The 14,325-nt window shown below is 40.8% G+C and overlaps 1 protein-coding gene across 5 annotated transcripts in view; it reads left to right on the top strand.

Moving 5' to 3' along the window:
- The window catches only part of myo6a (myosin VIa), a 69,045-nt gene that overhangs the window by 22,089 nt on the left and 32,631 nt on the right, over positions 1-14,325 (top strand). For 3 of the 5 annotated variants that reach the window (XM_044049561.1, XM_044049562.1, XM_044049564.1), the window contains exons 11-15: positions 1,141-1,149; positions 2,293-2,473; positions 4,612-4,756; positions 12,405-12,562; positions 14,218-14,309. In XM_044049561.1, coding sequence (XP_043905496.1) covers positions 1,141-1,149; positions 2,293-2,473; positions 4,612-4,756; positions 12,405-12,562; positions 14,218-14,309 — 585 coding nt within the window. The remainder of the gene's footprint in view (positions 1-1,140; positions 1,150-2,292; positions 2,474-4,611; positions 4,757-12,404; positions 12,563-14,217; positions 14,310-14,325) is intronic. The other 2 variants (XM_044049566.1, XM_044049565.1) reach the window with 1 other exon arrangement.

The following is a 14,325-nucleotide window of genomic DNA, read 5'->3' on the forward strand; positions in this document are numbered from 1 at the left end:
AGAAAACTATCTTGTTTTAGTGAAATTATGTCTTAAAGCGTTCTCTTTTATAATGAGATTATAGATTATATCTGTAGAAAACTCTTGTTTTTAATTAGATTATATCTTTAGAAAACTATCTTTTTTATAAGGAGATTATATATTATCTTATTTAAAATTAGACTATATATCTCTAAAGAAATGATCTTGTTTTTATGAGATTATATCTTTAGAAAATGATCTTGTGTATAATAAAAAACTAGATTGGTACAAATGTTCACTTGGATTAATTTAGGATAGCTGATAAAGTTTTGAAGGTCATAATCCCTGCGACGTCACAAAAATAGGTTCACCCGCTCACCCCTGTTGAAAAACGTCGATTTTTGCCGGTTCTTTTAATCTCAGATTACCTGCTGACGCTCTCTTGTTTCCTGATGATTGATGAACGAGCGTTAAAAGCCACAGTTGTGAGGCAGCGTCGCTGCGTCCAGCTGTGAGCGCTCGCTGCGTGCATGTGATGTTTTAATTGAGCTTGTAAGAGTAAGTAAGATGAGTGCAGTGGTGTCTCCACAGACGCCTTTCCATTCAGCGCAGATCTCTCCCTAACCCGCCCACTTTAGAGATGAGTTGTTGTAATCACTGCAGGCTTGTTTTGTTCTCTGTGCTGAGGAAGAACACAAAACCCACTTTGTCCTCCAAAAATCCCTTATCGTAAAACAAAAGAGAGAAAGAAAAGAGTCTGCAGAGACTTTTCACACAAGAAGAGCAGAAGACCGAGATCATATCTGAAAGAAATCAAGGTGTAGGAGGAAATCTGAGGTGAGAAACTTGAATAAAACCATGTAAATAAAGGGACAGTTCAGGTTCAGACGGAAAAACAGAACAATTTTAAGAACAATGTTCACTTTTCCAACAGGAAACTGTTTGTAAACCACTCGCTCTCCCACACCAAAGCCCATAGAGAAAATCAGTGATTTTCGCTCACATGGACACAGGAGCTGCTGGTCTACTGCTGCCTCGTGTGGTCACTTTGTGTCACTGTGGGAAACCTTAATTAAAACAAGCACACAGCAGGGTTGGTGGTGGTTCCTCTGCTCCACTGTGTTGATAAATGATGTATTTACTGTATGTTTCCTCACTGCTCCGTCTCATATGACCCAGGACGACCAGGTGATGTGGCGTCTCCTCCTCCTCCTCCTCCTCCTCCTCTCACATCTTCTTCTTCACGTTGTGTTTGGCTCAGTGCAGTGCATGATGGTCTCTCTCTGTCTCTCCTTCTCCTCTGGTGTGCTTTGGTGGGTTTCCCGCTCTTCCTCTGCTGCTGTGTAGAAACCGTAGAGCGTTTCTCATCTTGAACTTTTCTGTCACAGTGTGATGTGGGTGTGGCCACAGACCATCAGAGACAAAAAGTGTCATTAGAGTTTGTTTTTTATATTTTAGTATAGTGGGATAGTATAGTGTATTTTTTTAACCTCTGTTTTTAAGATGTCATAAACAGAGGTTTTATACACATGATTGTTCTGTTAGCAAAAGGCTAACAAAAAGCTTATAAAAATCCATGTCAGTTTAAGTCTACGACACATGTTCACGTCTTTATCTCACTGTCAGACAGACTTTTCCAACAGGAAACTGAGGTTTGTAAACCACTCACTCTCCCACACCAAAGCCCAGAGAGAAAATCAGTGATTTTAGCTCACAGGGACACAGGAGCTGCTGGTCCTCTGCTGCCTCGTGTGGTGACTTTGTGTCGTAAGACATGTGAACTCAGTGATGGAGGCAGCAGTGGATCAACATCTCCTGTGTGCTGTGATGTTAAAATCACTGATTTTCTCTGTGGGCTTTGGTGTGGGAGAGTGAGTGGTTTACAAACGTCTGTCTCACAGTGAGATAAAGACGGGAACGTGTTCTTAAAGTGTCGTAGCTTTAAACTGACGTAGTTATTGCAAGTAAAAAAAAATGAAAATGTAGATTTACATTTAAACATCATAGTGCTGCTCAAGTTAAAATATGTAAACACAGAAATAGAAAAATATAAATTGTCTAATGATAATAACAATAATAATAACAATAATAATACTAATAATAAAAACATAAGTGAAAGATGAGATTAACTGGGATTAAAAGCCACCACCAGGAGTCGAGAAGTAACGAAGAGTCAAATTACTGTTTCAATATTTTTTTTATTAGATTTAGAACTTTGACTTCAGGAGTAACAGAATCATAAAAGACGAATCACTAACACACGAGAGATGAAAGAAGGTGAAGAATCATCGTGTTTTTGTTTGTCCCCGTGTCCTCGTCCTTGTCCTCCAGCACCTGAAGTCCGGTCCTCTGAAGGACCCGCTGCTGGACGACCACGGAGACTTCAGCAGGATCTGCGGGGCCATGAAGAAGATCGGACTGGACGACACCGAGAAGCTGGACCTGTTCAGGGTGGTGGCTGGAGTCCTGCACCTGGGAAACATCAACTTTGAGGAGGCGGGGAGTACCTCAGGTGATTATACACACGCACACACACTCTTCCTCTCTCTGTTCCCCTCCTCCTCCTCTTCCACTTTTTTCTTGTGAAATAGAAAAACCACAGACTCTCGAGTCAAATCTTCTGAATTAGGACTTTTCTTCAAGTCAAATGTGTTAATTACAAAGTAGAAAGATAAAGAGGAGGAGGAGGAGGAGGAGGAGGCGCAGCAGGGAGCTTGTTAAGTGGACTGCTTCTCTCAGCAGGAGGTCGTCTTGCGGCGCGTGTTCAGTCAACAGCTCCACTCTCTCATCACTCTCTCTCCAGGGAGGAGTTTTTAGGATTGAATCCAGATTCTGAAAAAGATCCAAACACACGTGTGCAGGTCCAACCAAGTCCGCGACGACATCGGCGACAACACACGGCGACAGGCGACACTGGCAACTAAGTCACGGCGACAACAGCTTACAACTGACGACAACTGTGCTACCGAAAACCGATGACAATGGCGACAACGGCGACAACTGGCGACAAGTTTACCTTTAACCGACAACGGCGATAACCGACAATTGCCGCAACTACAAGCGGCGACAACGACGACAACGCGACAACTGACGACGGATCAATACTAACTGGCGACAACAACGATCGATAACTGTTGACACAACTTTATAACGGCGACAACTGACAGACATAACGATAAAGCGATAACCGTTGACCAACCGACAGCAAATGACGACATTAACAACCGACAACTGGCGATAGCGACAACAAACGATGACAACTGCGACAACTGACAGCGACAACTTCAAGCGGCGAACTGGCGACATTAACGACAACTGTACAAAGCCATTTTGATCGACAACTGTCAACGACAACACCGGCAACAACTCGACAACGTTGACCAATGTTGACAAGATCAACGTCACAACCTACGCAAGATGAACTTCAGCGAACAACAACAACGCACATCCAACCGACACACGACAACTGGCTACGGATAACCGACGACAACGATTTACGCCAAACGCGCCGGGAGATTCACAACATCTGACACTCTGAGATGCGTTTTACACGGCGACGAACGGGCGCACACGTGGCGGCGAATCAGACGCACACAGACGTACGAGATGGATGGAAGTGTCTGAACTCTGAGGAGAATGATCTGGACGAAGGAGAAGAAACTTCTCTCACAGATGTTGGAGAAGATTCCTCAAGTGTCGTCATTTTTCTCTCACACGTCAGGAGAAGCCTGACGTTCCTCTGACTGTTGTCAGATCACGTCCGTTCTGCTGAGTCATGAACGTCTGGTGACGTTCACCAATGAGACGGCGTCGGAAACGCAGAAGCGTGGCGGCGAATCAGACGCACAGAGACGTACGAGATGGATGGAAGTGTCTGGACTGAGGAATGATCTGGACTCTGAGGAATGATCTGGACAAAGGAGAAGAAACTTCTGTCACAGATGTTGGCGGAGATTCCTCCAGTGTTGTTGTTTTTCTGAGTCACCGTGGGAACTTTTACCGTACGCTGTTCGCCGCAGACGACCTTTTGTAAAAAAACATCAATAACAATCAGTCAAAAGCTTCTTTATACAACACTTTTCAAAGAAAACTAAGAGTGTTTCACACACACACACACACATAAAGTAAAAAGAGTGTGACATTTAGATTTGATATGGATCAATAACACAACAACAAAGAAAGGTTGAGAGAATAAAAGATGTATAGCAGGGAAATTGTGCTAGTATCTCTTAATAAAATCAATAAATAAAAAAGATCAAAGGGAACCGGTAAGAAAATACAAATTATAAAACCATACAATTTTAAAACATCGTATGTAATAATCAAACTGTTCCAGTGACACTTTTCCAACCGCTCACTCTCCCACACCAAAGCCCAGAGAGAAAATCAGTGATTTTAACATCACACACACACACACAGGAGTTGTTGATCCACTGCTGCCTCCATCACTATGTTCAAATGTCTGATTTTGTCAATTCGGCTTTGAAAATCCTGAATTTGGATTTACTTTACAGTGACACAAACGCAGCAGTAGACCAGCAGCTCTGTTTCCCCGCGAGCTAAAATCACTGATTTTCTCTCTGGTGTGGGAGAGTGAGTGGGTGTGACGGCAGTCGTGTTGACCTTTGCCCCCTTGTGCTGCTCTCACAGGTGGCTGTGCCATCAAGAACCAGTCGAGTAAAACCCTGGAGCACTGTGCCGAGCTGCTGGGCCTGGAGGAGGACGACCTGAGGGTTAGCCTCACCTCCAGGGTCATGCTCACGACAGCAGGAGGCGCCAAAGGAACAGTCATCAAGTAAGACACACACACACACACACACACACTTAAATAGGTGCACAAACATCCGCTGTGTCTTTGCTTTAGCTTCTGTGGTCTAAAGCCATTTAAAGACAAACTGAATAAAATGATCCACAGGTCAGTTTGTAAAGCACTCACTCTCCCACACCAAAGCCCAGAGAGAAAACCAGTGATCTTACACAGCAGAGACACAGGAGCTGTTGATCCTCTGCTGCCTCCATCACTGACTTCAACGATTTTACTTTGTCATTATGTCATTTAAAATCCTTCATTAGATTGACCTCAGTGACACAAAGTGACCACACGAGGCAGCAGAGGACCAGCAGCTCCTGTGACCCTGTGAGCTAAAATCACTGGTTTTCTCTATGGGGTTTGGTATTGGATCCATCAGTCGTTTGGTTCATAAAACATTAAAATGTCGACCGGAGTTTGGTGTAAACTTGGTCTGTGGACAGTTTTTCCTCCAGAGGAGATAAGTATCATGGACGTGACGCCTCATTTCCATCGTCTGCTGGTCTGTATGTAAATGTGTGCTCACGTCCTCGGTCTGTGGGAGACATATGCATTTAGCAGCTGTTTGTCTGAGAACAGCTGCCCGCCGCGGCTGCACACGGCGAGCGTGACCGGTAAATGTGTGGCTCTGACAGAAAATGAGGCGAGAAGATTCACAGAGAGGACGCGTCTCGTCCTCGCCAGCCAGAGACTCTGTTTACATTCCCACGTCGTCTCCATGTCCCCATTTCACACTGCGTTGTTATTTAAATATAGATTTTAGAGCAAAATAGGAGCCCCAAGAGCCGGGGGGAAGATGTGGTAGAAAGCTCCAGAACTGCATAGATTAAAGGGATAGTTCATGATATTTGAAGAAAAAGCTGATTTGATTCACTCGACAGTAGTCACCTCAAAAAATCTACGTCAGGTTAAGTCCACGATGTCTTAAGAACATGTTTCACGTCTTTATCTCACTGTGAGACAGACTTTTGTCTGAAGTTTGTCAACCACTCACTCTCCCACACCAAACCTCATAGAGAAAACCAGTGATTTTAGCTCACAGGACACAGGAGCTGCTGGTCTTCTGCTGCCTCGTGTGGTCACTTTGTGTCACTGAGGGAAGTCTGAGTGACAGATTTCAGATTGACAAAATAAGACATTTGAACTTGGAAAAGTCTGTCTCACATCGAGATAAAGACGTGACCATGTTCTGAAGACACTGTAGACGTCGGCTCATAGTGTCAAATCTTTTTTTAAAATCACGTTTGACTCGTATAATAAAAAGTTTGGATTCAGAAAAACTGTCGTCTTCACTCGTCCAGATAAATAAAACAAATCCATAACTCAGACTTCACTTACATCCACTCTCCTCCACGTTCCCTCGTGATTTTGGGAGAATTGTCATCAATTTTATTTTCCTCTCTGCCTCTAAAATCCTCTTGTTTACAGCCACTTTCAGCCAAAGTGACCTCGCTGCAACTTTTCCCTGTTAGCTTGGCGATGGATCACAGATTATGCTGGAACGCGTCCTCCTCTAATATTAAAGCTTCCTATTTAGAGAGGAAATGCAAATTAACGCTCAAATTTATTAAAGCGGCACAAGGAGCTCGCATTGTTTTCACTGTTTATTTTTTGATTCGGACATTTATCTCCAGTGCTTAGACGTTGGGCGGGGGGGATTTGGACACGCTCGTCTTTTCAAACCAAGGACAAAAACCTTGTGTTATCACAATCTCGTGTTCATACATCAACGTCACTGATGAACGGACTCCGTGCACCTGCTTCAAAGAGTGACTGCGACTGTTTTACAGCACAATACGATCTCTCTTAATGCGACAAAATTCTAAAATGATCATTTTAAATTTGTACAAATCTGTAGGAATCGCCAGAGAGACCACAATACGATATTCTAATGATATAGAAGTCGCAATACGATATCGCGATATTTAAGTCACGATATTATCACAATGTTGAAGTCACGATGTTGAAGTCACGATATTTGAGTCACAATATTATCACGATATTTAAGTCACGATATCATCACAATGTTTAAGCCGCGATGTTAAAGTCACAATATTTAAGTCACAATATTTAAGTTGCACTACGTCTATCAGATATTTAAGTCACGATATTATCACAATGTTTAAGTCACGATGTTTAAGTCACGATGTTGAAGTCGCAATATTATCACGATATTTAAGTCACGATATTTCACAATCCACGATGTTGATCCGCGATGTTGAAGTCCGCGATGTTGAAGTCCGCGATGTTTGAGTCACAATATTATCCGCGATATTTAAGTCACGATATTATCACAATGTTGAAATCCCGATGTTGAAGTCACGATGTTGAAATGTTGAGAAGTCACGATGTTGAAGTCCGCGATGTTGAGAATGCGATATTTGAGTCACAATATTATCGATATTTAAGTCACGATATTATCACAATGTTTGATGTTTAAGTCACGATGTTTAAGTCACAATGTTAAAGTCACGATGTTTAAGTCACGATGTTTAAGTCACGATGTTAAAGTCACGATGTTTAAGTCACGATATTGAAGTCGCACTACGACTATCAGATATATAAGTCACGATATGATATTATGACGGTGATAAACTCTCGTACAGAGAAATCATATTCACCAGCTGCAGTGAGTTAGCACTTGGCTCCATCTAGTGACTGAAACGTCAATGTTTTTTTTTTATGATAATCCACAAAAGAAAAGAAAAAGTAAAAAAACATTCTATGCTAAAAAATGTTAAAAATGTCGGATGGACGTGTCGACGCAGACGGGGACACAAAGACCCGTGTGTTTGCTAAATGAACCTTGAATGTTACAAACATTGATTTACTTCACCGCAGCAGAGCAGGAACGCGAGGTCACCTGCTGCCAAACGTCTCCGGTCACTGTCGCTGTCCCCGAAAACCCGCGAGAGCGTCGTGTTCCTCTTTTTAAAACGCCTCGCCTCAGACACGGAAGAATAATTGCGGGCTTGAAAAAAAACAACAAACTTGAGACTAAATCAGACCAGCGGTGCACAGTCGATGTTCTAACGCTGCTGTGGATGCTCTCAGAGCTGAAGGTCCTAATTACGAGTCAGCACGCTGCGGCGCTGCTGCTGCTGCTGCTGCTGCTGTCAGGAAACTGTGACGCTTTTCAGGCCGTTTTCTGCTGCAAACAAGTCAAAAGACACTTTACTCTTGTTAACAAGGCAGTTTATTCTGCTCTGTGGGCACACACACACACACACACACACACACACACACACACACTCAAGGCTGCATCATTGTTATTCAGGCTCTCATTAAAACTTTAATTGTGACAAACTGTGAGTGCATGTTACACTCGTCCTCGTGTCAATTAGAAACATGAGGTCTAAAAAAACGCTGTTGTGATGCAAAAATGGCGGAATATGACAGCCCCTAAAAGGCCGAGTCATTGTTCCACTCCCTCAAAGTGGGAGTTGGTGACCTTTGACGTGTGTTACGACACACTCACAGATTTTAAACACTTTACAAAAAGACTCAACTTGTAAAGTCTACGTTAGTTTAAGTCTATGATATCTTTAACAACGTGTTTCACTGTGGGACAGACTTTTCCAACAGGAAACTGAAGTCTGTAAACCACTCACTCTCCCACACCAAAGCCCATAGAGAAAATCAGTGATTTTAACATCACAGCACACAGGAGTTGATCCACTGCTGCCTCCATCACTAAGTTCAAATGTCTTATTTTGTCAATTCGGCTTTTGAAAACCATCACTCAGATCAACCTCAGGGACACAAAGTGACCACACGAGGCAGCAGTAGACCAGCAGCTCCTGTGTCCCTGTGAGCTAAAATCTGATCTAAAACAGGGAGATCAAGTGTTCTGTATGAAACACACTCTGTTTGAGTCCATCATGCACTTCATAAATGCACAGCTGTGACTTTAAAGCGCGGTGCTCACACAACTACGTGACCATTTAGAGAGTTTGACTGCAGTAACTCGGGTTTTATGTTCAACTAGAATTTCCTCAGATGTGAAATAATTTCAACATAAAAATGCAAGGAAATAAAAAAATGGTGTCTGATGGTAAGAGTTTTTTTTATTACTCTCTGATTCCCTGCTACTTATTACACCTCTGATAATGTAATGTGCTCCACAGACCATAAAGTGACAGAACCTAAAATATGTCCAACACCAGCAGACTCTGCAACTTGGCGGCGTCGTTTGGAGACGGAGGAAAAATTTAGATTTTATTGGAGTTTTTGAAGAGTTTTTTACTGTGTGAAAACTCTGCTTGTGACCGACGACGACGACCGTGGACGAGCTGTAAATTAAGACGAGTCCTGTGAGTCACAATCAAGTCACACGTCGGGTCTTTGCTTTTTGTTACGGCAGAAAAATCCAATTTAAGACCTGACTGAGACACACACACACACAGAGAAGCACTCATGGGGAATACATATGAGGCTGTGTTTGTGTGCGATTAGTGTTGTGACATTTCGCTGCCCTGGCTTTTCGACCTGTGGGTTTTTAAACGAGAGGGCCCTCTCGCCGTGTTAAAGAGTCCCCGGCTCGTCATGAATTAATCATGGCAGGTGAGAGGAGCGAGGACAGAGGTGAAGGTGACGAGCTGTGGGGCCGACGACGGCCGATGAGTCCTGTTATATTTTCTGTTCCGCTGCTGCGTCGAGTCTCTTTCATTTCTGTTCTGTGTGTTTGTTTTTGGACCTGGAGGAAACGTCGCCGCTCAGTCCGACAAATGATGAGGTTCCATCAGGCTCGCTTTTCGGCTGAGAGCAGAACCTTTACTTGGTTCATGTCTTTATCTCACTGTGAGGCAGACTTTACCAACAGGAAACTGAAGTCGTAAAAACATCGAAATAATGTGTCAAAAATGTCGTAAAAACATGGTAGTAATGTGTCAAAAATGACGTAAAAACATCACAGTAATGTGTCAAATATGACGGAAAAACATCGCATTAATGTGTCAAAAATGTCATAAAAACACTGTAGTAATGTGTCAAAAATGTCGTAAAAACATGGTAGTAATGTGTCAAAAATGACTTAAAACATCAGTAAAAAAAAAAAGCAGTAATGTGTCAAAATGCGTAAAAACATGTAATGTGTCAAAAATGTCATAAAACACTGTAGTAATGTCAAAATAAACACATCTCAGTAATGTGTCAAAAATGTCGTAACAACATGGTAGTAATGTGTCAAAATGACTTAAAACAAAAAAAACATTGTAGTAATGTGTCAAAAATGAAAAACATTGTAGTAATGTGTCAAAAATGTCAAAAACATTGTAATAAATAAAACATGTAAAAAATGAGTAATGTGTCAAAAATGGAAAACATGCAGTTATGTCAAAAATGCGAAAACATTGAGTAATGTGTCAAAAATGTAAAAACATTGTAGTAATGTGTCAAAAATCACGTAAAAACATCGCAGTAATGTCAAAATGTCGTAAAAACATTGTAGTAATGTGTCAAAAATCGAAAACATTAGTAATGTCAAATGTAATGTGTGTCAAAAATAAAACAGTAAAACATTGTAATGTGTCAAAAATCAAAACATCGCAGTAATGTGTCAAAATAAAAAGTAATGTCAAAACATTGTAGTGTCAAAAAAACATTGTAATGTCAAAATAACATGCAGTAATGTGTCAAAAAAACATTGTAGTAATGTGTCAGTAAAACAAGTAAAAAATGTAAAACATTGTAGTAAAAAACAAAAATAAAACACAGTAATGTGTCAAAAATTGTAATGTAAAAATAAAAAAAAACATTGTAGTAATGTGTCAAAAATCCAAAACAAGTAATGTGTCAAAAGTAAAACATTGTAGTAATGTGTCAGAAATCACATAAAAACATCGCAGTAATGTGTCAAATGTCGTAAAAACATTGTAGTAATGTGTCAAAAATCACGTAAAACCATCGCAGTAATGTGTCAAAAATGTCGTAAAAACATTGTAGTAATGGGGTTTGGTGTGGACTTGACCTTGAGAGTAACGTTAAGCAAAGAGAGAGTTCCCAAGATCCCAAGGACAATCACATGCACAATGTGGACAATAAAAATGGACGCCAAGTTGCCCTCTCGTCTTCAGCTGTGTCAGCACATTAGGGCCTTGAATTTGAGGGAACTGGTTCTGGAAAGTCCTAGCTTTCACTCCCTGACTCCGCCCTCCGGGCTGCTGTAGTTAAGAGAGGATAAAGGAATAATGAAAGCTGAGTGAGTCTTCTCTGTGGCGAGTTAAACGTGTTTGTTTGGGGACCTTGAGTCTTCCACAAGGTTGTTGTTGTCATTGTTGCTTCATCGACGCCTGAATAAAAATGTAAATCACGTGTAAATAAATGTGTTTATAAACATGGAAGACACACTGAGCTGTGATGGAAGCGCACACAAACTGCAGAGTGAACAGGAAATTACAGACATACCTGCAGGGATCAGGCGTCGCTCTTACCCATGATGCCGAGTGTGTGCCTGTGTGTGTGCGTGTGTGTGCTGTGGAGATAATTTGTCGGTGGGGTGAGGGAGGGGTGAGGAGAACGTGGGAGTTGTTGTTGAGAGCGTGGCTCATCATACTCACTTATTGTCCTGCGTGTCCTTCACTCTGCTGCTGCTGCTTCTGTCTCACAGGAGTCAAATCCTCGTGTGACGTCTGAGCACAAACTCACTTATTAATGCGGCGCGCGCGCACACACACACGTTCTTGTACAGCGTCCTTAGTGAGGACACAGGTCACAGATATGATGCATTTCCTGTCCCCGACCTCTCACACTGACCTTAACCACGAACGACTGACCTTCATCTTTAACCTAAACCTCATTCTAAGACCTTAACATTGATATTAATCTTAACTTAAACTGAGTTTTGACACTACAACTGAAGTCTTAACCCTGCGAAAGCCTTTAAAAGCTACAAGAACCAGACAAAATGTATTCACTTCCTGTGGTTTAACCTTAAACATGATAACTAAAGGCCTAATCCTTAAACTTAAACCCACTTCTTACCTTTACTTGACCTTGACCTTCACTTAAACTCAGATCAAACACTTAAACCATGTCTTAATGTCCAGCAGTGGCGATTTTGGTCTGGAAATTCTGGTGGGGCCATGCAGGAAAATCTTATAATGCAATCCAGAAATAGCACATATTACTCTCATACCCTCACAACAAAAACACAGTAGCAAGTGAGAGAGGGGACCATTGCACATTTGACACAAAATTGCAGCTGAATAATGACATCACACAAAAAATGCCAATCTGATGACATAGATTATCATATCAATAACGGCAAACACCCCATACACAAACAAACAAACTACACCATGTGTCTACAGAGGAAATTGAGTTCATCAAATGAAAGCTACAGACATTTCATTGGGGACAACGTTGAATTAATTATTAACTTGTGCTCCACGATATTTTTGACACAGGAAAACATAAAAGGTTAAAATCCTCCCCTGCACAGCAGCGCCCTCTGGTGGGGCCGGTGCGGCCCTTAATGCAAAGACGCCACTGACGTCCAGAAAGCCCCTTAAAGTTGTGAGGACCAGACAGAATGTCTCAGTACATGGGGTTATTTTGGTCCCCATGAGGGGGACACTAAGTGGTTGTTGGTGTTATAATAAGTATAATTGTTTGTATGTTTGTTTGTTTTCAGAGTGCCGCTCAAAGTGGAGCAGGCTAACAACGCTCGTGATGCTCTGGCCAAGGCCGTCTACAGTCGACTTTTTGACCACGTGGTGACCAGAGTTAACCAGTGTTTCCCCTTTGACTCGTCATCCAACTTCATCGGAGTCCTGGACATCGCGGGGTTTGGTCAGTGTCAAAAAAACAAAACTTTATTTAGTGTCAGCAATCGACAGATGAATCGATTACAAAATGAATCGTTAGCTGCAGCTCTACATCAGTATCACACAAAATCAGAGCATGTTATTGCTGTCTTATTTATTGTTTATTTAAAAACATTGTAGTAATGTGTGAAAACATCGTAATAATGCGTCAAAAATTATGTAAAAACATTGTAATAATGTGTAAAAAAAGTGGTAAAAACATAGTAGTAATGTGGTAAAAACATCGTAATAATGTGTCAAAAATGTCGTAAAGAATTTGCAGTAATGTGTCAAAAATGTGGTTGAAAACATTGCAGTAATGTGTCAAAAGTCATAAAAACATCACAATAATATGTTAAAAATGTGGTAAAACCATTGTAGTAATGTGTCAAAATGTCATAAAAACATTGCAGTAATATGTCGTAAATGTGGTAAAAACATTGTAGTAATGTGTCAAAAATGTCGTAAAAACACCGTAGTACTGTGTCAAAAATGTCGTTAAAATATCGTAGGTGTGTCAAAAATAACATAAAACATAGTAGTAATGTGTCAAAAATGTCGTAAAGAATTTGCAGTAATGCCTCAAAAATGACATAAAACATCGTAGTAATGTCAAAAATGTATAAACGCAAGCAATGTGTCAAATATGTCGTAAAAACATCGCAGTAATGTGTCAAAAAAAAACATCGTAGTAATATGTCATAAAAATATCATAGTAATATGTAAAAAAAATTGTAAAAACATGGTAGTAATGTGTCAAAAATGTGTTAAAAACATCATAGTAATGTGTCAAAAATGTCGTAAAAAGATTGCAGTAATGTGTCAAAAATGACGCAAAAACATCGTAGTAATATGTCAAAAATGTGGTAAAAACATTGTAGTAATGTGTCAAAAATGTGGTAAAAACATCGTAGTAATATGTCAAAAATGACGTAAAAACATCGTAGTAATATGTCAAAAATTACGTAAAAACATCGTAGTAATGTGTCAAAAATGTCAAACATCGCAGTAATGTGTCAAAAATGACGTAAAACATTGTAGTAATGTGTCAAAAACGTCCTAAAAATATTGTAGTATAATAAGAATTATAGTTTTCAGGATGATTTGTACGGAAGCACAGAGAGGACACTCTATCTCTTTTATCCCCAATTTCTTGTAATTGTTAAAAAATCAATTATTATTAAATTATAATATGAAAGACAATAAATGTATAAAAGACAAATTATGTCTAAAAACAACAGGTTTTAAAAATCATTTTTATCCTAAAAAAAAGACTTTTCTCTCCATGTTTACTGATTTTTTTTCTTTTCTTTTATAAAGAAAGAAAGAAACAGACAGTGTTTCCAGATGTTTTGATGTTTCTGACGTCTGTGGAGAAGAAAGGCAGCAGAGGAAGTTTGTGTGGATGATGATGATGATGATGATGATGAGGATGATGATGACAGCTGTTAGATCTTCACACAAACAAACAAACCACGTCTGACAAGTGTTGCCTCTGCGTGTGTGTGTGTGTGTGTGTGTGTGTGTGTGTGCTGCAGCGCTGCGTGACTTTCACCCTGAAACACTGTGACGCTGCTGCTGCTTCTCCTTCACCCACTGCTGCTCAGCCTCCTCTCTTCTCTTTCTCTTTTTTTATCGCAGAGTACTTTGAACACAACAGCTTCGAGCAGTTCTGCATCAACTACTGTAACGAGAAACTGCAGCAGTTCTTCAACGAGAGGATCCTGAAAGAGGTGAGGGAGGGAGGGA

Source organism: Solea senegalensis, linkage group LG17, assembly GCF_019176455.1.
Source record: "Solea senegalensis isolate Sse05_10M linkage group LG17, IFAPA_SoseM_1, whole genome shotgun sequence".
NCBI lineage: Eukaryota > Metazoa > Chordata > Actinopteri > Pleuronectiformes > Soleidae > Solea > Solea senegalensis.